This window comes from Anolis sagrei, chromosome 2, assembly GCF_037176765.1.
Source record: "Anolis sagrei isolate rAnoSag1 chromosome 2, rAnoSag1.mat, whole genome shotgun sequence".
Taxonomy (NCBI): domain Eukaryota; kingdom Metazoa; phylum Chordata; class Lepidosauria; order Squamata; family Dactyloidae; genus Anolis; species Anolis sagrei.
In genome coordinates this window covers 91,469,848-91,494,043 of record NC_090022.1, presented here as the reverse complement: position 1 = coordinate 91,494,043, position 24,196 = coordinate 91,469,848, and the positions used below count along the sequence as shown (strand labels likewise).

Sequence of the window (24,196 nt, the reverse complement as noted above, 5' to 3'; positions counted from 1 at the left end):
TTCATCGTAAGCTTTGGCATGAGTGATAAAGGTAATATTGAAAAGATGAAACTTTATAATGTTTTTGTTCAAAATATGTTTTAACTTTATTTTTGTTTTTCTGCTTTGTTTTGCTGCTAGAATAACAACCTCCCAGAACTGAATTGCAGGGAAATGATACTGTCTTGAATATATGTCAGTAGTTGAAAACTGCCTTTTTAAAGGAGCAATGAAAGCATTTGTTGTGAAAGAGAGAAAGTATTTAGAATTTTTTTAACAAAACTTTTTAACAATGATTATGATGAGCGGGGGGAAACAAACTTACAGTGGTCCAACAAGATTAAAAATCAACATTAAACTATTCATTTTAAAATCTATAGAATGCATCGGTGTTCTAGTATCTAAAAGAACAATAAGTTTTCATTACGTCCAATGAGATTTATAATCAAGTGGCCTGATTCAGTTTCAAAAATTATAAATGTGGATGTTAACATGGTGTCTTTAATCTTGATTCATTGAAAGTAAATAGGGGAACAGAGATTTCAACCAAAATGCCATGGCCATTTTATAGGTTTGATTAAATTTAAAGTCACATGTTCATAATGTGTTAATATTTTTAGTAAAAGAATGTTTACTGATGAAACTAAACAATATTTCACAGTTTACTAGAAACACTATCAAATAACTTGTTGGAAATCCAAAGCGGCATCTAATTAAATAGTAGGAATTTTGACATTTAAAGGTTAGGAGGGAACTATTTTGTGACTTTAATGGAGAAAGTTTTGAAAAAATCCTACTTCATGGGCAAAAATTATAGATTTTGCTTATTTATAAGCACATAGCATAAATGTTAGTTTTATTCATACCCTGAAATCTAATGAGAGTTAAATCATGACAAATACTATTAGTACATTTAGAACATCTGAATAAGTAACTTGCGGTAGCAACATCTTTCTTCAGTGCTGTAACTTGTGACTGCCATAGTTATCTTCTTTGACCCTTACTGCTCAAAAATAGAGTTTGGGAAAGATTACTTCATTCACATCTTTTTTGGACATTCCTTCTGTTAAACTAGGAGTGATTAACTAAAGTCTCCCCACTTATAGAAATAGGTACATACATGTACAAAAGGTCACCGAGGTTCTCTGAACAAACAACCATGTTGATAAACCAATATTTTGAATAATAACGCCTTGACAATACTCAAAACATTTCCTTCTAATTTATCCGGGCTGGTCTATGCAAAACTGCTTATGGAGTTGCGACTCTTATGTTACGGAGGGGAGGGGGAATCTCTCTTGAAAAAGGATTAAAATATCTGTTGAACTCTACTAAACTGAAGTATTTTCTTGCTGCTGCCATGCTTTTTAAGGCTCTATTTTAGTTATTTAATGTGAAGTATTGATAATCCGCTTTGGGAGCATATGCATAATGGAGAATCATCCACTGGGTGCCTCACAATACATCCTAAGCCTGAATAGTAATGTTCTAACACAGTCCTAGCAATCTTCCAAGAGTCATATACTCAAAGATACAGACTTCCGTGCCTAGATTACTTTTTTCATTCAGATATAGTGTCTACATAAAAGTGATGCTGTGCATCCTACACTTTTCATTGGATATGTGCTTTCTGCACAGACACAATGCTGAAACTACCAATAGTGCTGTCAGGTTTGAGAAGGGTTTATTCTGGAGGGGATGGAGTGGGCACTCTCATATGAAGTTCTATGTCCAACTTTCTCCCATCTGCAGACATTTTTAGTTTGGAATGGGGTAGACATGGCTTAACTTCTTGAAAGCCAGTGTATTGGGCTTTAAAGAACCAAATCTACTGAAGAGATAACTAAGAAATATGTTTCAAGAATACAGCCCTTACCACAGTCTCCTAGAGGGATTCTTCAACAATAATTGCATCTTATCTGAATCAAATGCTTTTTGGAATATTCATACTCGTTTTTGCAGTACTGAATTTTTTGATTTTATTCCTTTACAATAGGGAACACAATTGCTTTTACTTACATTTTAATAACAGCAATTGCAAGGCATATTTATGTGTCAAACTGCCTATGATGTACTTTAAATTAGTTGATTTTAATGTCTCTAACAGCTATCCTAGGCAAGAGTGGCCCTGATACATCCATTTTTGCATGGAGCACCACAGCAAATGTTCTCTATTTTTCTAACTCAATATTTTTAAAGAATAACTCAAGATGATCAAGATGTTCAATCAGTCAAGCATCAGCATTTTAATTAGTACTTACTTTTTTATTTAATTATTTGCATCTGACTCAAGTTTGACTGTTTTGCAATAATGAGGATACAATGTCCTTTTATTCAGAATTCACGTAACAGAATATAGAATCTGATCCAGAATGTTAAGGGACCATCAAATGTGACAAAACTTCTGTTTGTGAGTGAACAATTAAATCCTTCCAATTTGATTTTGTAAAGTAGTGTAAGATACTGTAATATTAATCCTTGTTTTCTGAACTCCGACATTGATTTTCAGTGTGAAAATGTAAACCATGCTCTTCTGAACTGGAGGCAAGGTTTTACTTGTTCCCCTTTTTACAGTTTGTAATTTTCACTGTTTTATTCCTGTAAAAAGTCATTTGTAACACATGCAAATGCTTATTTTAGCTGTGCTAATTTATCAAATTTGGCTACTCAATAAAATTATTGAAAGAGCTTACATAAACTTTATTAGTCCTTTTTATACATAAAAAAGCTGGAAGCTGCAGAGAATCTGAATATGGTCTTAGGCACGGTAAGGAGTGGGTCTGTGAATGATCAAATTAACAACCTGCCAGATTTATATTGTATATTACTGCATTTTTTGTCTTTGGAAACAGTTTAAAATTTACCAGTTTTTCTAATATTGTAGAAAGCCTCACTGAATTCCACAAGATTTACTTCTGAAATATAGAGGTATAAAGGTATATACAGTAGATGTATCTGGTTATTAAAATCAAACTCTGATGCTGAACTGCAGATATTTCCCAAGATCATACAAAACAGCCTTTGACTTTGTGAATTAAAACAAGAATTATCTATTTGAATAACTGGTACTCATGGGGATTGGAAGGTGCAGGGTAAATAGTACCTGGTTGCTTGAGAATCCCTGTTAAAAATAGGCCTAACTACATACTATACCAGGCATGGGCAAACTTGGGGCCTCCAGGTGTTTTGGACTTCAATTCAGACAATTCCTAACAGCCTCAGGCTCTTTCCTTTTCCCTCTCAGCCATTTAAGCTACAAATGCTAGGTTTCCATAGTATCGAGCCATGGCAGCTAATGTGATGTCAAACTGCATTAATTCTAGAGTGTGGGTGTACCCTCAGTCCTATGAGGAGTCATCACTTGCTTCATTGGTGGATGTAGTTGAAAGAATCAGTTATTATTATTTATCGTGTCAGAAGCAACCAGACATTTGTATTACATTTTTAACAAAACAGACAAAACACAAAGTTTGCAAGCAAGAATCAGTTGTGATCCCTTTATTCATTGTTTAACATATACAGCTAGTAGGGACTTAGGCTGGGCTATCTGAGAGTTGAACTCCAAAACACCTGGAGAACCAAAGGTTGGGAACCACTGCATGGGAATCATGCTGCAAGTGCCCTTTGTGTACGCTATGAAAGGGGGTTTTGGAGCCTGGAGAAACCACTGAAACACTTTTTGGGTCTCTCTAGGATGGTGATGGAACCAATAGAAGCACCACCTCCCCTCTTAAAAAAAGGTCTGTAAGGGGTCTACTGGCAAGTATGTGCCACTAAAAGGGTATGGGCTTCTGAGAAATGAGAACCCTCTCTGTCCCCAGGTTAAAGCTCTGAAAGGAGATTCTGTTATCTTAAATTACAGAAAAATCTTTTTCTGTATTGCCCAAATAATGCCCTCCTAATATTTTTGTAATCATGTGATGTACTCCACACTTGGAATATTGTGTCCAATTCTGGGCACCATAACTGAAGAGCAATATTGACAAGCTGGAATGTGCCCAGAGGAGGGCGACTAAAATGATCAAGGGTCTGGAGAACAAGCCCTATGAGGAGCAGCTTAAAGAGCTGGGCATGTTTAGCCTGAAGAAGAGAAGGCTGAGAGGAGACATGATGCTGTTGTTGTTCATTCGTTCAGTCGTCTCTGACTCTTCGTGACTTCATGGACCAGCCCATGCCAGAGCTCCGTCGGCCGTCACCACCCCCAGCTCCTTCAAGGTCAGTCCAGTCACTTCAAGGATGCCATCCATCCATCTTGCCCTTGGTCGGCCCCTCTTCCTTTTGCCTTCCACTTTCCCCAGCATAATTGTCTTCTCTAGGCTTTGCTGTCTCCTCATGATGTGGCCAAAATACTTCAACTTTGTCTCTAGTATCCTTCCCTCCAGTGAGCAGTCGGGCTTTATTTCCTGGAGGATGGAGACATGATAGCCATGTATAAATATGTGAGAGGAAGTCACAGGGAGGAAGGAGCAAGCTTGTTTTCTGGAGACAAGGACACAGAACAATGGCTTCAGACTACAAGAAAGGAGATTCCATCTGAACATGAGGAAGAACTTCCTGACTGTGAGAGCCGTTCAGCAGTGGAACTCTCTGCCCTGGAGTGTGGTGGAGGCTCCTTTGGAAGCTTTTAAACAGAGGCTGGGTGGCCATCTGTCAGGGGTGCTTTGAATGCAATATTCCTGCTTTTTGGCAGGGGGTTGGGCTGGATGGCCCATGAGGACTCTTCCAACTCTATGATTCTACTGTCAATACCTGGCAATAAGCAGCCAGACCTTGAAGCTGCTAGGCCATTCAATGCTAATCAAAGTGGCCAATTGCAACATTCACACTTTCCTCAAGCAGACAAGAGTTCCTCCTCCCACCCTGAGCAATCCAGAGATATAAAAATCTCACTTGCCTAGTTTCCAACAAACCTCACAATCTCTGAGGATGCATGCCATAGATGTGGGCGAAAAGTCAGGAAAGAATGCTTCTGGAACATGACCGTACAGCCCGGAAAACTTACAGCAACCCATTGACGTTGCTTTGGGTTTTTGTTTTTTTTTGATGGCTCAACGTACACGAGGATTGTTTCATGTTCAAAATTATTAAAAATTGTATATAAAAAACTGCCTCCAGGCGATGCCTATAAGGTGTATATGAAACAAATGTGTGGAGCTGGGTCCCATCCCCAAGATCTATCATTGCGTGTGTATTCCAAAAGCCACGGCACTTCTGGTCCCAAGGTTGTTGAATAATACAACCTCGGCGTGTATTTGTAAGCAGTTCAAGATACAGAGCGGCCCACCACCTCTGCGTCACTCCAATGGACAGCGCCGCTTGGAGACCACTGTGACCACGCCCCCTCTCGCAGGTGAAGTCATCGCCCGCTGCCGTCTCACCTCTTGCGGCAACTCCCTCCCTCGCTTAGACGCGCCCTCCCAGCGAGGTCACTCCTGCCATCGTTGTTAAGGGCGCTCTCTTGCCGGCAGCGGGCTGAGGTCTCGAGCCGACTCCCAGGCCCCAAAGGGCTCCTGCCCTCACCCAAGATGTCGCCGCTCGCTTCCCGCTCTGGAGGCGGAACTTGAAATGGCGGCCGGGGGCGCATGCGCACTGGCGAGCGAGTGTCAGCGCGAGGCCTGGCGAGTCCTATTGTGTGCCTGAGGAGGAGAGGCCTGAGGCGCCGTGCTGCGGGCGAGGATGGAGCCGGGCCCTCTGGGCGGCGACGGGGGAAGCCCCAACCACGACGCGGCCGGCACAGCCGCCTCCTCCTCCTCCTCGGCCGCGGGGCTCACGGCCTCCCAGCGCCGGGCCGAGATCCGCCGGAGGAAGCTGCTCATGAACTCGGAGGAGCGGATCAACCGGATCATGGGCTTCCACCGCCCGAAAGGAGGTGAGGAAAGGGCGGGACCCGGGCAGGCCGGGGGGGGGGGTGAGCGTTGCCAAGGTAACAGGGCCCTGCCGCGACTCTGGCCCCGCTTGGGAGCGCCTTCGCCCTCCTTCCCAGCCAGGCCTGGCGTACAGCGAGCGGACTCTCAGTTAACAGGCACCCATGGGGATTGGAAAGTGCAGGGTATCTGGTTGTATTGTCGAAGGCTTTCATGGCTGGAATCACTGGGTTGTTGTAGGTTTTTCGGACTGTATGGCCATGTTCTAGAAGCATTCTCTTCTGACGTTTGGCCTGCCTCTATAGCAAGCATCCTCAGAGGTTGTGAGGATGCTTGCCATAGATGCAGGGGAAACGTCAGGAGAGAATGCTTCAAGAACATGGCCATATAGCCCGAAAAACCCACAACAACCTAGTCTGTGGTTGCTTGAAAGTCCCTGTTTAAATAGGTCTAACTACATACTATGCTAGGCATGGGCAGACTTGGGGCCTCCAGGTGTTTTGGACTTCAACTCCAACACTTCTTAACAGCCTCAGTTCTCACAACCTCTGAGTGTGACTGCCATAGATAGATGCAGGGGAAACGTCAGGAGAGAATGCTTCTAGAACATGGCCATATAACCCGAAATACCTACAACAACCCAATCTGTGGTTGCTTGAGAGTCCCTGTTAAAATAGGTCTAACTACATACTATAACAGGCATGGGTAGACTTGGGGCCTCCAGGTGTTTTGGACTGCAACTCCAACACTTCTTAACAGCCTCAGTTCTCACAAACTGAGTATGACTGCCATAGATAGATGCAGGCAAAACATCAGGAGAGAATGCTTCTAGAGCATGGCCATACAGCCTGAAAAAACTACAACAGTCTCAGGCCCCTTCCTTTTCTCCCTCAGCCATTTAAGCTACCAATCCCAGGTTTCCATAGTATCCAGCTGTAGCAGCTAAAGTGATGTCAAACTGCATTAATTCTAGAGTGTGGGTGTACCCTCAGTCCCATGAGGACTTATCACTTGCTTCATCCATAGCTGGATGTAGTTGAAAGGATCAGTTGTGATCCCTTTATTCATAGATTCACATATAACAGCTAGTAGGGACTCAGAGTGCCTACTGGTCGATTGATAACCACTCAAACCAGATACATACTACGGATCATAAAGTAGTCCTAGTAGATAGGATGGTGCTTAATGAACAAATGTGTGCACAAAGTATACAGAAACTAGCATAACCTGAAGACTAACAAAAAAAAGCCTTTATTGAAAACCGTTTTCAAGTTGTTTTGTTAAGCTTTTGCAACCTAAAAAGCAGGCCAGGCTTGTGGCAGGGGGAGGAATAAATTACTCTTACTATCCTACTCTCTCCTTTTTATTTAGAACAGGCATTTAGGTTTTCAGGGACCTGTTGCCACTTTTCCTGTGGGCATCACTAGTAGCTATTTTACCTTCCCAAAAAACCCAATAGGCAAAAGATGCTAGACTGGTGCTTGATTGCAGTCTTCTTGAAAGTGCCAAGTTCCCCTAGTAAAGTAGAGTTCTGTTCAGTAGTGCAGCGTTGCCCAATCTAATGTAGTTACACTTTCTGAAGGTAATAGGATTTACAGTCTAATTTCTCTGAAGGGCATTAGTTTGAAGGAAGATGTTGTAGTGTAATTTGAGAAATAGCAACATGTGTTGTTCAAAGAACATTGTGGTTGCATTACTTCCCCTCTAATTTCATCTGCCTAATTTAGGTGTTCCTGTAATTTGTGTATTCCCATAAATCTGGCTTAATTGTTTGTTTGTTTGTTTTTTTGGTGTTACAATGCAGTGTTATTTCAACGGTCCCTCGTTATTTTTCCCAAGGAAGTTCACAAAAACATTGATTAGGGCAAGTTAAAAATGCAGTTTTAAATAGGCAGTAAGAAAATTAAACCAGCAATACAATACAAGTAGTATGACCAGGTTTGTAAAATATTCACTGAATGTGTGGGCCTTGGGTTCTTTCAAAAGCTGTAAAGGAAGTGCTGTTATTTCCTTTGATAAGAAGCATTTTGATAGCCTCAGGTTTACAAGGGCAAAGACTCCAGAATTTTTATTTCTTCAAGCAAGAATGTCTCCAAGTGGAGATCTTGCAGAAACAGGGAAGTTCGAATTCCCTGCTCTGTGTTCAGTGCCAAGTGCCACACCCAACTTTCTTAGAAATTTCCCTGATCCATTGATACAGATTTTCAAGGGACTGCCAAGGGAGGATGAGTCAGCAAATATCCTTTTTCTCTCCACTGGCAGAAAAGCTTTGCTGGCTGAAAGACAATCTTACGTTGGAAAGAAGTATTACTGGAATGCTTCTTACTACCTTTCTGAAAGTGCTTAAAGGCCAAGAGATAGACGTCAATTCAGTGTGCCATTCTTATTTGAGCCTTAGTCCCACAGCACCTTCATTTCTTAGGATTTAAAGCCCAGCCTAAAATATTTGACCTGTATTGTGTGTCCTTTTTCCATTTTGTCTCTTCTTCAGATGAAGACAGCCATTCAGAATCTAAACTTCAGCTTGAATCAGAAAAACCAAGCCCTCTACCAGCTCCTGTTTCCAAGCGGATTGTGCTTGGGGATACTGTCTGCAGCTTGGCAGGAACAGCCGACCATGCAGGCAGCATAGTGGAGAAAAAGGACGCATTTAACAAACCTCCCGAGGCTGGTAATGATGGCACAAGTGAGCTCCGGCAGCGCAGCAGGGGGGATCTGATAGAGGCTCCTCAACGAGCCCCTCGCCATGGTTTAGACCAGTACTTGTCAAGATTTGATGAAGCCATGAAGCTCAGAAACCAGCTCATGAGTGAGAAGCCGAGCCAAGAAAATGGAAATGCAGTGGAAGAATTTGACTCTTTCCGCATTTTTAGATTAGTTGGATGTGCACTACTTGCCATTGGAGTTAGAGCTTTTGTGTGCAAATATCTGGTAAGCAGAAAAAATACAGTATTTTTAATATTTCCCCTTCTTACTTGTTTGTCTTACTGTCATCTTTATAGAACATTCTGTGTATTTACGCTGAGAAGTGATTTCATAGCTAAGTGAAGATTAGAATTCAGTCCAGTTTGTCCACTCTTCCACAGCTGCATGCTCTAAATGGTAGTTCTTAAGGATAATACTAAAGTGTGTGGCTTAGAGTATCTTGTGTCAAAGTATCACCGATTCCTTCAAGGCCTCCAAGCGTTGCCAGATAGCAAAAGAGTCAGAATACATGACGTTTTTTAAAAAGCCTTGGCCTAGAATGTGTATTGGCTGAACTCCTTCACACAAAGACAGATTTTTAAAAGGTATTAATCAGTTTAACTCCTCATTGTAACTACTGTACTTTCTAATTCATGTAATATTTTTTTCCACAGTCAATATTTGCTCCCTTTCTTACCTTACAACTTGCATATATGGGATTGTCCAAGTATTTCCCAAAGGTAAGAACTTTTTCAGGACAAAAATATTCTCAATTTGACTAAAATGGCAGCAAAGAATTCCTGTTCTAGAATATTTTTAGATTAATAAACAGTGTATTAGCCAATAACATTAGAGCTTTCCAGTTAGTACTCTATATATTTGTTGGGGAGTAAATCCCATTGGGAGTTTATTTCTGCTGTGTAATAAAATATAAGTTGTTAGAGGTGCTCATGCTTAGATGTCAACAATCATACCCCATTTTGCTTTGTTACAGTAATTGTTTCTGCCTTCTTTGAACTTTTGGTGCTTCTGCACAGACACTGTAGTGCAGTCTGAGGCTGGCTTGATGGTGGGATGTCCACAAAAATGCTATAGCATGAATCAAGCCAGAAACAACATGTTAGAAAAACTCATCAGAAAGTTCAGAATAAGCCAGAGGATGCATGGCAGCTGATGAGATCCCATTCAGGACCTGAAACAGGGGTGATTCTGAACAGATGTGGATATGTGCATCAGCACATCTCAGCAGACCGGTTAAGAGGGAAAAAACCTACGTTTTTCAATGGCTGTCTAGCCACAGATACTGCAATTCCTGGGGTCAGTTCCAACCCAATAATCTCTGACTATTGTTGCTGCCATCCCAGCCTCAAACCGGTTCCTGGGGTGTTTGTGTAGGCACTGCACAGCAAAATTAATTTGTTTAAATCCATTGGATCATAGTGTCTGTGCAGAACTGGCCTTAGACCATAGATTGGAAACTTCCAGGGTCAAAGGGCCTGCACAACCTCCAGTATATTTCACACTGTGCTGAAATTTGGTGGTGCCATGGCAAAAAGAATGTTTTTCTTTAAAGCAAGATGTCGGGTGGTTTATAGCTGGATCTTACTCCCAGGAGACTTAAGTTACTTTTGAAAGAAGGATAGGAGCATGAAGAGACTAGGAGCATGAAGGCCCATCATAGGTTAAATTTAATGCCAAGATTATAATAAATAGCATAGTATAAGGGATCTGTTATAGTTTAAGTTATTGCTTGCCTATTGAGACATGCATACCAGGAACAGACATTCTGTAAACACATTAAATGTCTAATAATGTGCTTAAAGATGAAATATGGACATAATCTTTCTTCCTTCCCCCCTCCCCTTCTTTGTTATACAGAGTGAAAAGAAGACGAAGACTACAGTTTTAACAGCTGCTCTTTTACTCTCTGGTATCCCTGCAGAAGTTATTAGTCGTTCCATGGACACTTACAGCAAAATGGGGGATGTTTTTACTGACCTTTGTGTCTATTTCTTTACCTTCATCTTCTGCCATGAACTGCTCCTGTTTTTCGGTTCAGAAGTGCCCTGATGGATGTGGACGTCGGTGTGGTGTCTTCAACAGGACTGCATCAATCTTGGTTTTTGTACATGTCTCTGGATATATAAACAGGGTTATCCCATTCATACTTGTTTCTGTGCTTTGGAAGCACACTTCTGAAGGGAAGGGCATGGTCCCAGCACTGATGCAGAATTACTATAGTTTGAAAAACAGTGCACGATGTCTTAGTTACAGAATACAAATAGCATTCCAAGTGCAGGGCCTTTCTGTTATTCTAGAATATTGTCCTTTTACCCTATTCAAGGTACCGTCTTCTATTGTAACATTTCCTCTGGCTCTTTAGTATAAAAACCGTGGATAGCTGAGGTCTTGTGCTTGTCAGAATGACATGTCTTATGACCTGGCTGCTGTTGCAAAAAGGATGAAGAACATTTTGACCCACTCTCCTTTCCCTCTGTGCTCTCTGAAAGGTCTCCTGTGGGGTGGGGGAACCTTTTGGAACACCATAAAAGGGCTATGGGGAGATTCAGGGCAAAGAGGAAATCAGTGAAAATGGCCTCCTTTCCAAATCCCTGCAGGATCTTGGTTCCTTCTGAGAAAGGAAGCAGACTTAATATTCATGTAAAGCATGCTCTGATTCTATCCAGAGGAATTTCTGAGGGACTACTCATGCTGTTAAATTGCTGTAAACATCTCCATACATTTTTAGCCATTAAACGATTCTGACAAAAAGTCAGTTCTCAAGCTGCCTGTTACTGCAACAGAATTAAGCTTGGCGTAGGTTATGTGTTTGTTTTATAATTGGGAAGGGTTGATTGGAAACGTGAATGCCAGACCTTAAAAACTAGGTAATAAAATCCCATTGGTCCCACTGAGCATTCATTAATTTTTGCATCTAAATAGGAATCCTAATAAATTATGTTTACATGGCTTGATGGCATTTTTACTGTGTTAAGTGAATACTGCAGATTACAAACTGCTCTCTGTGATTAGACCTTTGTATCTAACTATGTCAGCAGTTTTATCCATCACTGTTGTTTTAATGCATTGTTGTTTAAACCAATGCAGGATTTTGAATCATGTTTCCTACATTTTTCTTCCCAAGAATACATGGTTTGGCCTCATTGGCCTGGACATTTTAGGAATTCTTGTATTTATTTGTAATTGAGGAAGAAGGTGGCTTTGTATGTTAAAAATTAGTCTTTGTCCTAAGTTAAATAGTTGCTTTTTGTGAATTTTAGTTTATAGGATGGGTGGGTAGCACAGAACATGTTCAATCCAGACTTTAAAAGGCATACTGTGAATGGGGTCTTACAACAAGACCAGACAGAATTACTTGAAACTGCTTCTACTGAAACCAGTGGTATAGTTCTAAATAAACCTTTATGTTGCTCAAGGCTTCTGTTGAGTGGTTGGTAGCATCATCAAACCTTTTCTTGCCTTTAGTTTAGAGTTCTTCATATACATATATTTCAGATAAGGAAGTTTTCCCCAAGCATGTTATCTTTAAGTCATTTCTGTAAATCCCAATTGTTGTACATCATGAAAAGAATAATACATTTTTCACTTGATCTTTACTTGATCAAGGATAAAGGTCATACTAGAGCAAGGACTGGTACAGAAATAACACTAATAACACTAAAGAAAATGACTGTGTAATCACTGGTCTTTTTACTTGTCTGAGGGCTGTTTTCTGTTTTCATGTGTTCCAGTGGTGTGCTTGTCTGTTGCCATTACTGGGCAAAACAACAAAGAAGCAGTGGTTCACCACAGACCCTGCTGGTCTAATTTTTCATTGAGTCCTGTGTTGTATCAGAAAGGATTCAATTAAAAAGTAGACCACTGTGGTCTAGTTCTCATTATGCCAAAGCAGGTATGAATAATGTGTGATCTTCCAGGTGATGTAGGACTATAGCTGTCATTAGTCCTATTCAGCACATAGGATTGTAAGGCATACTGAGAACTGCAGTCAAATAAAGCTTGGTATGAAACATGTTGCACGCCTCCGTTCTAACAGATTTTTTTTCTTGACTTTTGTCCGAGTAACCTTTCTAAATTGGTATGCTACCATTAAGTTAATAAATCTGTGTGCCACTTAAGTCTTGCTTAGCTAATTCTAAATCTCTATGGTTAAACAAGCTAAGACCATTTATCTTTTTTGAGGTGGTAGTGTTTTTGTTGGGAATTAAAACTACATGTTACCCACCAGAAGGATATCCTAACTAGTAGTAGGGTTTGGGGGAACTTTCCTAATAATCGTAATACTACATATAATTGAATTGAATTTCATTGTTCTGATTACATGTGTTCCATAAGAAATGTGTCCTATAGTGAGATTAATAAAAGGAATCAGGGCTCACAGTTATTTTTGCCACAACAAATAAGACTGCATTCATTTGATAAAACCAATATCTAAAAAAATTGATCAGAAAATGAGTAAAATCTCTCTTTGAATATGGCTTCCTCTTTAGATTCTAGTTTGGGTATATTGGCGTGTCCAGTTGGTTTTTACACTACAATAAAGTGTCAGCTTTTAATTTTGATGTTTGGTTCTCTAGTCTTATTAAGTCTTAATAAACTAGTCTTAATAAGGTCTCTTATTATATCTCTGTTATATGGGAAAGTCTTGTTTGAAGATAATGGATGAACTTAAAAGAATTCCGAAATGGAGTTCGGTTTCGAGAATTGTGTGCCTAATGAGTGGCTTTCACAGGCTCATCATAGAAACCTTCAAAATGGTCTGAGCCTTTCACAATTTGACGGTCTTGCCATCTAAGTTAAAGCTACTGTAATTAGCACACAAATTGGGTCTGTTCTAATGGCATTTCTAATGCCCTGTATTTCAACTATGCCTGCCAGTGGGAAAAAGAGAGTTAATCTAAAATCCGATTGGATATTTTTTTTCTTAAATTTAAAAGCCACATTTCTAGATTTTTTTAAAGTTTCCGATGTCGCCCTCTTCTCTGCAGTGAAAACTGAAGTATAGGTTAGAATAATTGCCAAACAGTCAGGAAGTGTTCCATATGTCCTTTCGCAAAAACTGGAGCTCCTGTGTGTATTAAATTCATGTGATCTTGTATGTCCTTCAATATGATTTCTATGCTGGTTCTAATAAATTTATTAAACTTAATTGTATTGTCTTTCTTTTCTTTGGCTTTGAAATTACTTGAATATTGAATAGAAGATATTGCACAGGATGGCAAATTATTTACTGATTGTTTCCAGTTTTGCAAGGTTATTTCACCATTTGGAAAAAGCTGCATAAGTGGGAATGTGCAATGCCTGAGATGTTACAACAGAGCTGAGGGATTTTTTTTCCAGTGCTCTCAGAACATGGTGTTGCTCTGACGGGCAGATTTCCCCAAACTGGCAGGCTCTACATCAGCCCAGCACAAAGACAGCAGATACTAGTAGAAATTTTTTGAGTGATGCATACAAAATGGTCAACTAAATGCCTTCAAGACACCACCCACCTGATCTTGGAAGTGAAGCAGTGTCACTCTGGTTGAATGGGAAACCACCAACCAATCCCAGATATTCTGGGCTCTATTTCAAAGGGAGGAGCTGGGAAAACCACCTCTCAGTATTTCTTGCCTAGCAAAAGCCCTGGGAAATTCATGGGGTTGCCATAATTCAGGAGGCAACTTGAAGGCAAAGGCATACATAGCATGCTGTGGTAGTATGAGAATTGCGGAACGGAGTTCAATCATGGATCATGGAAACCCCTTGGGCTCCTTTGGGCAAGCCATTCTCTCTTAGCCTTAGAGGAAGGAAAACTTCCACTGAACAAATCTTGCCAAGGAAAAAGGGGAATAGGTTGTGGGTTGCTGTGAGTTTTTTGGGCTGCCTGGCCCAGAAGCATTCTCTCCTGACGTTTCACCCACATCTATGGCAGGCATTCTCAGAGATTGTGAGGTCTGCTGGAAACTAGGCAAGAAAGGTTTATATATGTGTGGAATGTCCAGGTTGGGAAAAAGAATTCATGTCTGCTTGAGGCAAGTGTGAATGTTGCAATTGACTACCTTGATTAGTATTTAGTGGCCTTGCAGTTTCAAAGCCTGGCTGATTGCTGCCTGGAAGAATCCTTTGTTTGGAAGTGTTAGCTGGTCCTAACTGATTATTGTCTGGATTTCCCCTGCTTTTTGAGTGTTGCTCTTTATATACTGTCCAGATTTTAGAGGGTTTTTACTACTGGTCACCAGATTTTGTTCATTTTCATGATTTCCTCCTTTCTGTTGAAATTGTCCACATGCGTGTGGATTTCAATGGCTTCTCTGTGTAGCCTGACATGGTGGTTGTCAGAGTGGTCCAGCCATGTCTGTGTTCTCAAATAATATGCTGTGTCCAGGTAGGTTCATCAGGTGCTCTGCAGTGGCTGAATAGGTTCGCCTGAGATGGCATCTGAACTGTAGGATTAATGCAGTTTGACACCACTTTAGCTGCCATGGCTCAATGCTATGGAATTCTGTGAGTTGTAGTTTTACAAGGCTTTTCATGCTGCCTGCCAAGGAGTGCAGATGCCTTAGCAAGGAGCCATGGCACGTTAGAGTGGTATCAAACCACATTCATTCTACAGCAGGCATGGGCAAATTTCACCAATTGGGTCACACAGTTGACAGAAAACCTACACACACAGATATCTACATAAAAACTCCCAACCATCACCCAAGTGAAAAAAGAAGAACAATTAAAGCCCTCGCAGATGGTGCAAAAAGAATCTGTGAACCCCACCTCCTCCAAGATTAATTGAACCACCTAAACTGGGTTTTACAGGCCAATGGATACTCCACCTCAGACATCTGAAGAGCTGCAAGACCAAGAACAAGCCACGAGAGTAAAGACAAATATCCACAAAGATATTCTTGCAATACATCAAGGGGACCACTGACTGCATAGGGAAGCTGATGAGGAAACACAACATACAAACTATCTACAGACCCACCAAGAAAATCCAACAAATGCTACGTTCAGCAAAGGACAAGAGGGATCCTCTCACCTCTGCAGGAGTCTACCGTATACCATGCAGCCTACATAGGGACCACCAAACGCAGCATTGCCCAAACACAAATCAAGGAACATGAAAGGCCCTGCAGACTACTTCAACCAGAGAAGTCAGCCATAGCAGAGCACCTGATGAACCAGCCTGGACACAGCATATTATTTGAGAACACAGAAATGCTGGACCACACCAACAACCACCATGTCAGACTACACAGAGAAGCCATTGAAATCGACAAGCATGTGGACAATTTCAACAAAAAGGAGGAAACTATGAAAATGAACAAAATCTGGCTACCAGTATTTAAAAAACTCTAAAATTATAACAGCACAACAACACTCAAACACAGGGGAACTCAGGAACAGCTAATCACCTCTCAACAAAAGATTCCCCCAGGCACTAACAAGCTACACTTAAAAACTGCCAGGCCATCAAATGCTAATCAAGGTGGCCAATTGAAACATTCACACCTACCTCCAACAGACAAGAGCTCTTTCTCCCACCCTGGACTTTCCACAGATATATAGACCCCCATTTTCCTAGTTCCAACAGACCTCACAACCTCTGAGGATGCTTGCCATAGATGCAGGCGAAACGTCAGGAGAGAATGCTTCTAGAACATAGTCATGTAGTGTGAAAAACCTACCGGCTGTTAGGAATTGTGAGAGTCCAAAACACCTGGAAGGCTGAAGTTAGCCATGCTTGTTCTCCAGTGTAGTTACACCCTTAGGGTCCCCATTAAGCTGGAATGGACTCTTAAGGCCCACCCCGCCACCAAGCAACACAAGATTCCCTGCAAGGGGAATCCGGCACTGGCTGCACACGGCTCCTCCGGCCGCAAGGGGCGCTGTCGCTCTCTTTCCGGAAGTGGGGAGGTGGTGTCTCTCGCTTCCTCCTTCGCGTTTTGCGTAGAGGGACGCGTCATTTCCGCTCCAGTCGTTCTTCGGAAATGGCTGGCAGACGTCGCTGCGCCGCGAGAGATTAAGCCGGAGCGAGGAGGCTGTGTTTCGTGAGCGGCGCCATGGGGCGAGAGTCCAGGTGAGCGGGCGGCTGTGTCCCCTGGGGGATCCCTCTGAGGCCCGGCCGGGACCCTGCCCCCTCGCCCTTCACTCACTCTAGGCGGGGGCCAGGCCGGCCCTCAGGGCCTTGCGAGGGCTGCGCGGAGACGGGGCCCTTTCTCATCGCTCCTGGTGTACATGGCAGTCTTTGGAGGAGACGTTCTGGTGCCAAACCACCCCCGCCACCTCTTCCTCCTCCTTCTGTGTCTCGGGGCCCTTCCACACAGCCGTATAACGCAGAATATCAAGGCGGAAAATCCCACAATGTCTGCTTTGAACTGGGATATCTGACTCCACACTGCCATAAATTCAAGTTCAAAGCAGATATTGTGGAATCTTCTGCCTTGATATTCTGCGTTATATGGCTGTGTGGCAGGGCCCCAAGACACAGAAGGAGGAGGAAGAGGTGGTGGTGGTGATTTGGCACCACAACGTCTCCTTCAGAAGATTGTGATTTACGCCAGGAGATATGAGAAAGGGCCCCGTCTCCACACAACCCTCGCAAGGGCGAGGGAGCAGGGTGCCAGCCAGGCCTGGGATAGCTGAGTCCACACTGCTATATATTCCAGTTCAAAGCAGATATTGTGGAATCTTCTGCCTTGATATTCTGGGTTATATGGCTGTGTGGCAGGGCCCTTTGTTACTGAAGCTGGATACCAAACTCCATGGACTCTCAAGTCCCATGATTTACAGTGACATAGTAAAATGATGTTCTTTTATATAAAATGGCAAAGTAAAGGATTTTTAAAAAATCAAATATTTTAAAGCCATGGATGGTTGAATCCGTGTTTACAAAGGGCTGACTTCATGTGTCATTTCCTATTACATTAATAAGTTATGTTAATTTGTTTCTCGCAAGGAAGTAGGGATCCTGCAGCCCTTCACTGTTTCAGTCAGTTGTCCGTAATCATTGAAGGCCACATGGTACCCATGCATCCTGGGTTGGCAGATTAGACATGTTTTAATGACTTTGGGCCTTTCCACACAGCCATATAACCCAGAATATCAAGGCAGAAAATCTCACAATATCTGCTTTGAACTGGGTTATCGGAGTTCACACTGCTATATAATCTAGTTCAATGTGGATTTTATATAGCTGTATGAAAGGAGCTTTAGACCCCATCCGCACTCAGTCTTGTTTTAAAATATTTTTATTAAAGACACAAATATAAAGCATTTTCCATATATGTGCGTGTGTGTGTATGTATGTATATATATATATATATATATATATATATATAATATAAAATAAAAAGGAGGGGAAAAAGAAAAAAGTGAGCAGAAAAAGGTGAAAAGTGATAGTGAATCAAGTAGAGAGAGGGAAAAATCACATTTACAAAACTTTATATATATTGACTTCCGTCTGCTTCGTTATGTTACTTACAATATTCTTGCAGTCTATTTTGTCTCCACCTTCATCCCCTTTCTTTGTCAATGTGTACTTAAAGAACGACTATTTTTCTTATATCTTTATTTCTTCTTCAGATTTGTTTTTTTTTAACTTTTCCTTTTTAAAATAGTCTTTAAATAGCTACCAATCTGTTTGAGTTTTTGCTCTTCCTTGATTTGTTGATGACAAATATGTCAGCCTGTCCATGTTCATAATTGATTGTTTAATACAGTTTGAAGCTAGCTTTGAAAGGTGGCAGCCGGACAACAAATTCCCCCAAAAAGTGCATGAATGAAAGCCCTTAATGTGCATCAGTGCTTTGTAGTTTGTTTCATCACCATACAGGCCTCAAACTACTACCAGGATTTCCTGTGTAAATCATCTGCACATCAACATCATTTTTGTTTGAAACTGAATTAAATGGTCAATGTAGATGAGATCCTATATTATAATGCATTGTTAGTGTAATGTAATTAATTATCTGTAAATAAGAATGCATTACTTTGGCCAGCACACATTTTGGTGCATTGTTAGTCCTGTTTCTGGTATATTTGATCTGCTCGTTCCAAAACTGGCCCCAGATTTCTGCTATCAGCTCTAGTTTTTGAGATACAGAATATATGCCATATACCAATTTTCATCTGCTCACCCATAGAAAATAATGATAACCACAACTAAGAAACTAGAGCTGATGCAGTCTATCCAGTGCAGTTTTCTGAGTCAATGCCACATATAACACCAAGAACAAGCCTAAAAGCCAAGACACAAAGAAAAATGTTTTTTGGTTGGGCCGTGTTATTCAAATCCCTCATATTGGCTCCTTCTACACTGCCATTTAATCTAAATTATCAAAGCAGAAAATCCATATTATCTTTGAGCTGTATTATATGAGGCTACAGTGTCATATAATCCAGTTCAAAGCAGATATTTTGCATTTTATCTGGCAGTGTAGAAGAGGCCACTGTTGCCAGTTTAAAAAGTAATCTGAAACTGTTTGTAATTGAAAGTGGTGATTCTCACAAGCCACAGGTTTAAAGTGTAGAAATCTTTACAAAAAGTTTTGAATATTGTTTTCCTATTGTGTCAATAGTTTATACTGTAGATATTAGTTATTGTTGTTAATCAGTGTTAGACACAAAAAGATTCTCAACTCAAGTTTATTCTAACTCTAAGAAGAAGTAGTGTTGGGTTTTATCTTATTACTACAATTTATTCCATTTTTATTGCAATACAGAACCCACAGATTCAAAATGTGTGTGTTCTGCACACCTTCAAGTTATCTCTGATTCATTGCGACCCCAATATTTTCTTGGCAGACTTCGTTCAAGGCCTTCCTCTGAGGCGGAGTAGTTGTGACTTCCCCATATCACGCAGTGGTTTTCCATGGATGAGCGAGGATTCAAGCCCTGTTTTCATAGACATAGTTTAATGCTCAAACCACTGTTTTCATAGTCATAGTTCAATGCTCAAATGTCCTACAGTGCAGAATAAAAAAATATATAACAAAACCATATGTAAAACAAAAGTTAAAAGACCATTATATCCTATCAAGAATCTACACTTCATTAAAAATTCTTCTACACAGCCAAATAAAAATTATGAGCTTTCAAAATTAAGTTTCTGGAGTGCTGAAAGTTCCCCATTAACTGTGTACAATAATTCAATTCAGAACTATATCTATTTGTGCATATGGCTTTGCTCAGTTTTCGTGAATCTTCTCTTATTATGTCAAAATGTATGCCATTCATCTGATGAAACCTATGATGATTTGTCTAGGAAATGTGTGAGTGTAAGACAGAATAATCAGTTCTTGTCAGTCCAGATACTTGCACGTAAATCTGAATCTAACACAATGACTGTACCATACTTGTTTCCAAATACTCTGTGGAGAAAATTATTGGGGTCACTTTGCAGCCTCCATGTACATATATTTTCATGTGGTCCATACTAGTTTCTTGAGACGCTCTCATTTGGTCCATGACCACTTAATGCTGGGCTGAAAAATGTTTCGTTATATGTGGACTTGAGAAGCTGAGTTTAAAATGTATGCTGTATGTGATGTGTGAACAATTTAGGTTTCAGAAAACCCACTTCACCCTAAAATGCATACAACCGGGTGATTATTTTTCTTCTTGCACATATGCTAAAGTCAAATTGAAGTAAAATTCCTCTATGTCCTGTTTTTGCTTTTGTTAGCGGTATGTGTATTTTTTTGCCAAGTAAGTCAGTTAATTATAAAACAATCTCAGCTATTAGTTCTCTGTTGTCTCCTCCGCTATCCATAAGATGTAACATGCAAATAATTAAGTATTCCTGACACAGCTGATGAAGCCTGGCCTCAAGGCAAAAGGATTCCCCACATTAAAATAGTTTAAAACATTCAGCTTTTTATATGGATACAAAACTTAGACTGAGATGGTGTGCTATTTGGGCATTAGCATAATAAATGTCATAATTTGCATAATAAAAATGATTTCACAATATCATGGGAAAGTCCAGTATTACACATCATGAGCATGGCCCATTTGTTTCAAACAGGTTTTTGATTCCTATTGTTATCAGAAATTGATTTAGTAAAAAGTACCACCACCTCACTTACGTATCTCTTTCATTTTCTTAGATCAACAAAGCAACAGTTGTCCAAACAAAAACAGTGAGTTCACCTATTTAAAATAATAGTTTTTGATCTCTTATTGCTTTAGTCAAATACTTTTCTATTTCTTCCACTATACCTGTATGAGGTCCAGTTCAGATGTTCACTGGGTTTTTAGTGGCTTTCCACCCCCCGCAATCTGTGGTGGCGCCATGTCAAGGTAAATTGCAGCTGTCACAAAGGAACCTGACAGTATAAAAAAAAGAACAGTTTTCTGTGACGCTGCAAAAAAGCAGTCCTCAATTTGTAATTATTTTTGGTTTCTTCAGGAAACAGTTTGTGACGATATATAAAGGGATGCAGGGTTTTCCATCTCCTCCCTTAATTTCTTTGTGTTTTGTACTTATTTTTTATTTATTTATTTATTTACGATATTTCTATCCCGCCTTTCTGGAGGCAACTCAAGATGGCTTACAAATTGGCAGCAATGCGATGCCATAACAGCTATAAAACTACAATTAAAACATTTAAGACAATATTATAAAAATCTATATTAAAACCTATATATATATAATATCACCAATGTCTTCTTGTCAGTGTCAACTTAATGGCTCTGGCTACATTTCAGAGTTTTGATGCTTTTTATTTGAGAATTGAGGGACGTGTGTTTTGTATGTTAATAAACTTGATTGTTCATACTAATTTACATGATGTTTAGTAATCATTTGTTTTAGTTGCTTCTCACTTGCACCATCAGATCTTCAGTTGTTTCCCCCATTGTTGTTATGCCTCTTTGCCTTGAGCCATGCTTCCATTTAAGTAGAAAATACTTTAAAAGTATTAAATTTTAAAATTGAAAAGAGACCCAGCATTTCGTTGTCACTGCCCTAAAAATCATGAATGATATATTGTAGCTCATTTCCAGTATTATCCCCTTATGTGCAGACTTGATATCCATGGTTTCACTTGCCCATCCTCCAAAAAATACCCCCAAAGTGTTTGTTGGCCGAGCATACTATAGAATAGCACTAGGGGATCTGGAGAGGCCTCCAAATCTCTGTCGGTCTCTAGGTTCTCCAGTAATATTTGTTGGGATGCTTCTAGACCACATATAGTCAAAATATTGAATTCCCTATTACCCATGAGTTCAGGTATCCACTAGATACTAGGATTGTACTGTATTTAATTAAATTACTATATGTCAACCCTGTTCTTTCTGCAAGTAGGTCAGGATAGCATATGTCTCCCCCCATTTATGGTATAATTAACCCTGGGAGAAAGATTAATCTATGAGAAAAAAATGACCCCAGTGATATTCAGCTTTCTCTGTCCTAATCCAACACTCGAACAACCTCACAATACTATAAGTGCAAAGACTTTGTAATGGCACAGAATATTACCCAAGCCAATTCTACAGTACTTACAGATAAACACTTTTAATCACTAAGTTGTATTATTTGGTGGGGGGGGGGTGTCAATCTTTTCACTCTTTATTTTTTCTGTTGTGTTGAGTAAACATTTCACTCTTTGTTTTTTGTGTTGTGCATTTGACCATTTTGCTGTTACACCACCACAGGCATTATCGGAAGCGCTCCTCATCACGGGGGCGCTCTGGTAGTCGTTCACGGAGTCGTTCTCCGTCTGACAAAAGAGCAAAACGTGGAGATGATAGGCGTTCTAGAAGTAGGGAAAGAGAGCGCAGGCGTGAGAGATCACGGAGCAGGGACAAAAGGAGATCTCGATCTCGTGACAGAAAGCGTGTGAGGTAAGCAGGAAATTCATAATGTATGCTTTATCCTAGATATTTTCTGATAATAGAGATTGCCTATTACTGGAAAAACAGGGTTTAATGTCCTGGGTTAGTCTTTTCATTTCTTGACAAGCTAACTTAAACTCATGTCCTTTGTTTGATGTCAGTTTTGTGTACTTTAATATGCATTTTATAGAAATGCAGTTTTAATGTGTATCTTTTATAGAAATATGCATATTTCTTGAATTTTTGCCATGTTCATGTTTTTTAATTGTGTTGTAACTTGCCTCGAACCTCAGGGAAAGGTAGGTAAGAAATAAAATAATAATTCTTATTGTTATTGATCTTGATGTTTATAATTATTATTATTGATATTGATGTTTATTTCAATGGTGGTCACATTTCTCATCCAGATTGCCACTGAAATTATTATTTCTTACATCCTGTTTTGTTTAATGATATTTATTCAAACCAGAAAAAACCTGTAGTAATACCCAGAATCTGGTTCTGTGTAGGCGCTCAAGAAGTAGAGAGAGAGAACGGAGCAGAGAGAGGCGACGCTCACGTAGTCGAGAGAGAAGAAGATCCAGAAGCCGGAGCAGAGGGAGACGGTCTCGATCCTCCAGTCCTGGCAAGAACAAGAAAGTAGAAGACAGGTATCATATAGACCAATGTATTCCGTGTTATCTGAGTGCTCTAATAGAATGCCCATATTTAGGGGCATATTGCTGGATAGAAGACATTTATCATGTACTGGAAGTCATAGAACATAGGGAATTGACAGTAGATGACCATGAATTAAGTCTACACATAGAAATAATCCAGCTTTAATAAGTCTATTCAAAATCTAAGAGTTTTTTCACCCTTCTCTCTACATCTGTTTTAATTATTCTTGTTAGCAGAACCATCAACTATACCAAGAAAAACTGAAAGTTTACAACATATTTCTGACATGTTACCTAAATATTTTATTGTACAGTAGTGGTGCAGATGGTGTGACTGGAAACATTCCAAGGAATACAGAATTGTTCATTTTCATGATTATTGAGAAATTAAAGTATGGCATGTACTTTGTATAGAAATGTATTTTGTGTAACTTTAAATCTGTAAAACTCTTTAAAATTGGAACAATATATATGTGCTGGAGTCCATTTGGGCTGTTATGCCCCCAGTTTTGCAAGTACTTAGATCTTTTAAAGATATCTCATAGGAGGCACCTAATGCCTCCTTGTGTGAGCATACATGAGCTCTAGCCTCCTCTTCACCCTGCAAGCAGCCTTTGTCCTGCTCAGTGCTCCTGCTTTCCCAAGGCTGCCTTGCTGAGAATGATGCATGAAATAGGATTTGCAGAAGAGGAAAGACCTGTACTGTGTTTTTGGGAGTGGGTGAGTGGAAGGCAGAGTGGAAAGTCTTGCATGCCACTGAATGAGGTCTGCTACCAGTGTTGCTCTGTGTGTTGGATAGCTGTCAGGCAGCTCCTGCAGCAGGGATCCCACTGCAGACAGAAGAAAAGGAGACTTACATGTATCAGCTTGACTCACCTTCACACCCACCATTGCCTTTGCCTTATGCACGGATTGCCTTTTTCCTTCTTTTCTTTAGATTCTTCTCCAGGAGAGTACAGGCAGGAATATGTCCTTGACATCAACTTCTTTACCTTAAATTGATGAAATAGACTGGATCCACCAAAAATACATTCATGGGATTTTTACTGTGCCAGTGTTATATTAATGTTTTCACCCATGAAAAGCTACCTCTTTCCTTCACTCTTTTTTCACATACATGGACATGCACTTTTGAGGCTCATGTCCAGGAAGGGAAATGCAGGAGGCAGGAAG

The 24,196-nt window shown here is 40.3% G+C and overlaps 2 protein-coding genes across 3 annotated transcripts in view; both read left to right on the top strand.

Annotated features, from left to right (window-relative positions):
• Positions 1-5,571: 5,571 nt before the first annotated feature.
• Positions 5,572-13,698, top strand: CAMLG (calcium modulating ligand). The gene is made up of 4 exons (XM_060765293.2): positions 5,572-5,848; positions 8,335-8,774; positions 9,203-9,268; positions 10,407-13,698. The coding sequence occupies exons 1-4, from the start codon at positions 5,656-5,658 to the stop codon at positions 10,596-10,598; spliced, it is 891 nt and encodes a 296-aa protein (XP_060621276.2). The 5' UTR covers positions 5,572-5,655; the 3' UTR covers positions 10,599-13,698.
• Positions 13,699-16,472: 2,774 nt separating this feature from the next.
• DDX46 (DEAD-box helicase 46) overlaps positions 16,473-24,196 on the top strand; it is a 34,948-nt gene continuing 27,224 nt past the window's right edge. Inside the window, exons 1-4 of one of the 2 annotated variants that reach the window (XM_060765294.2) lie at positions 16,473-16,605; positions 20,636-20,668; positions 22,185-22,373; positions 22,874-23,014. In XM_060765294.2, coding sequence (XP_060621277.2) covers positions 16,589-16,605; positions 20,636-20,668; positions 22,185-22,373; positions 22,874-23,014 — 380 coding nt within the window. In that variant the 5' untranslated portion in view covers positions 16,473-16,588. The remainder of the gene's footprint in view (positions 16,606-20,635; positions 20,669-22,184; positions 22,374-22,873; positions 23,015-24,196) is intronic. The other variant, XM_060765296.2, reaches the window with a different exon arrangement.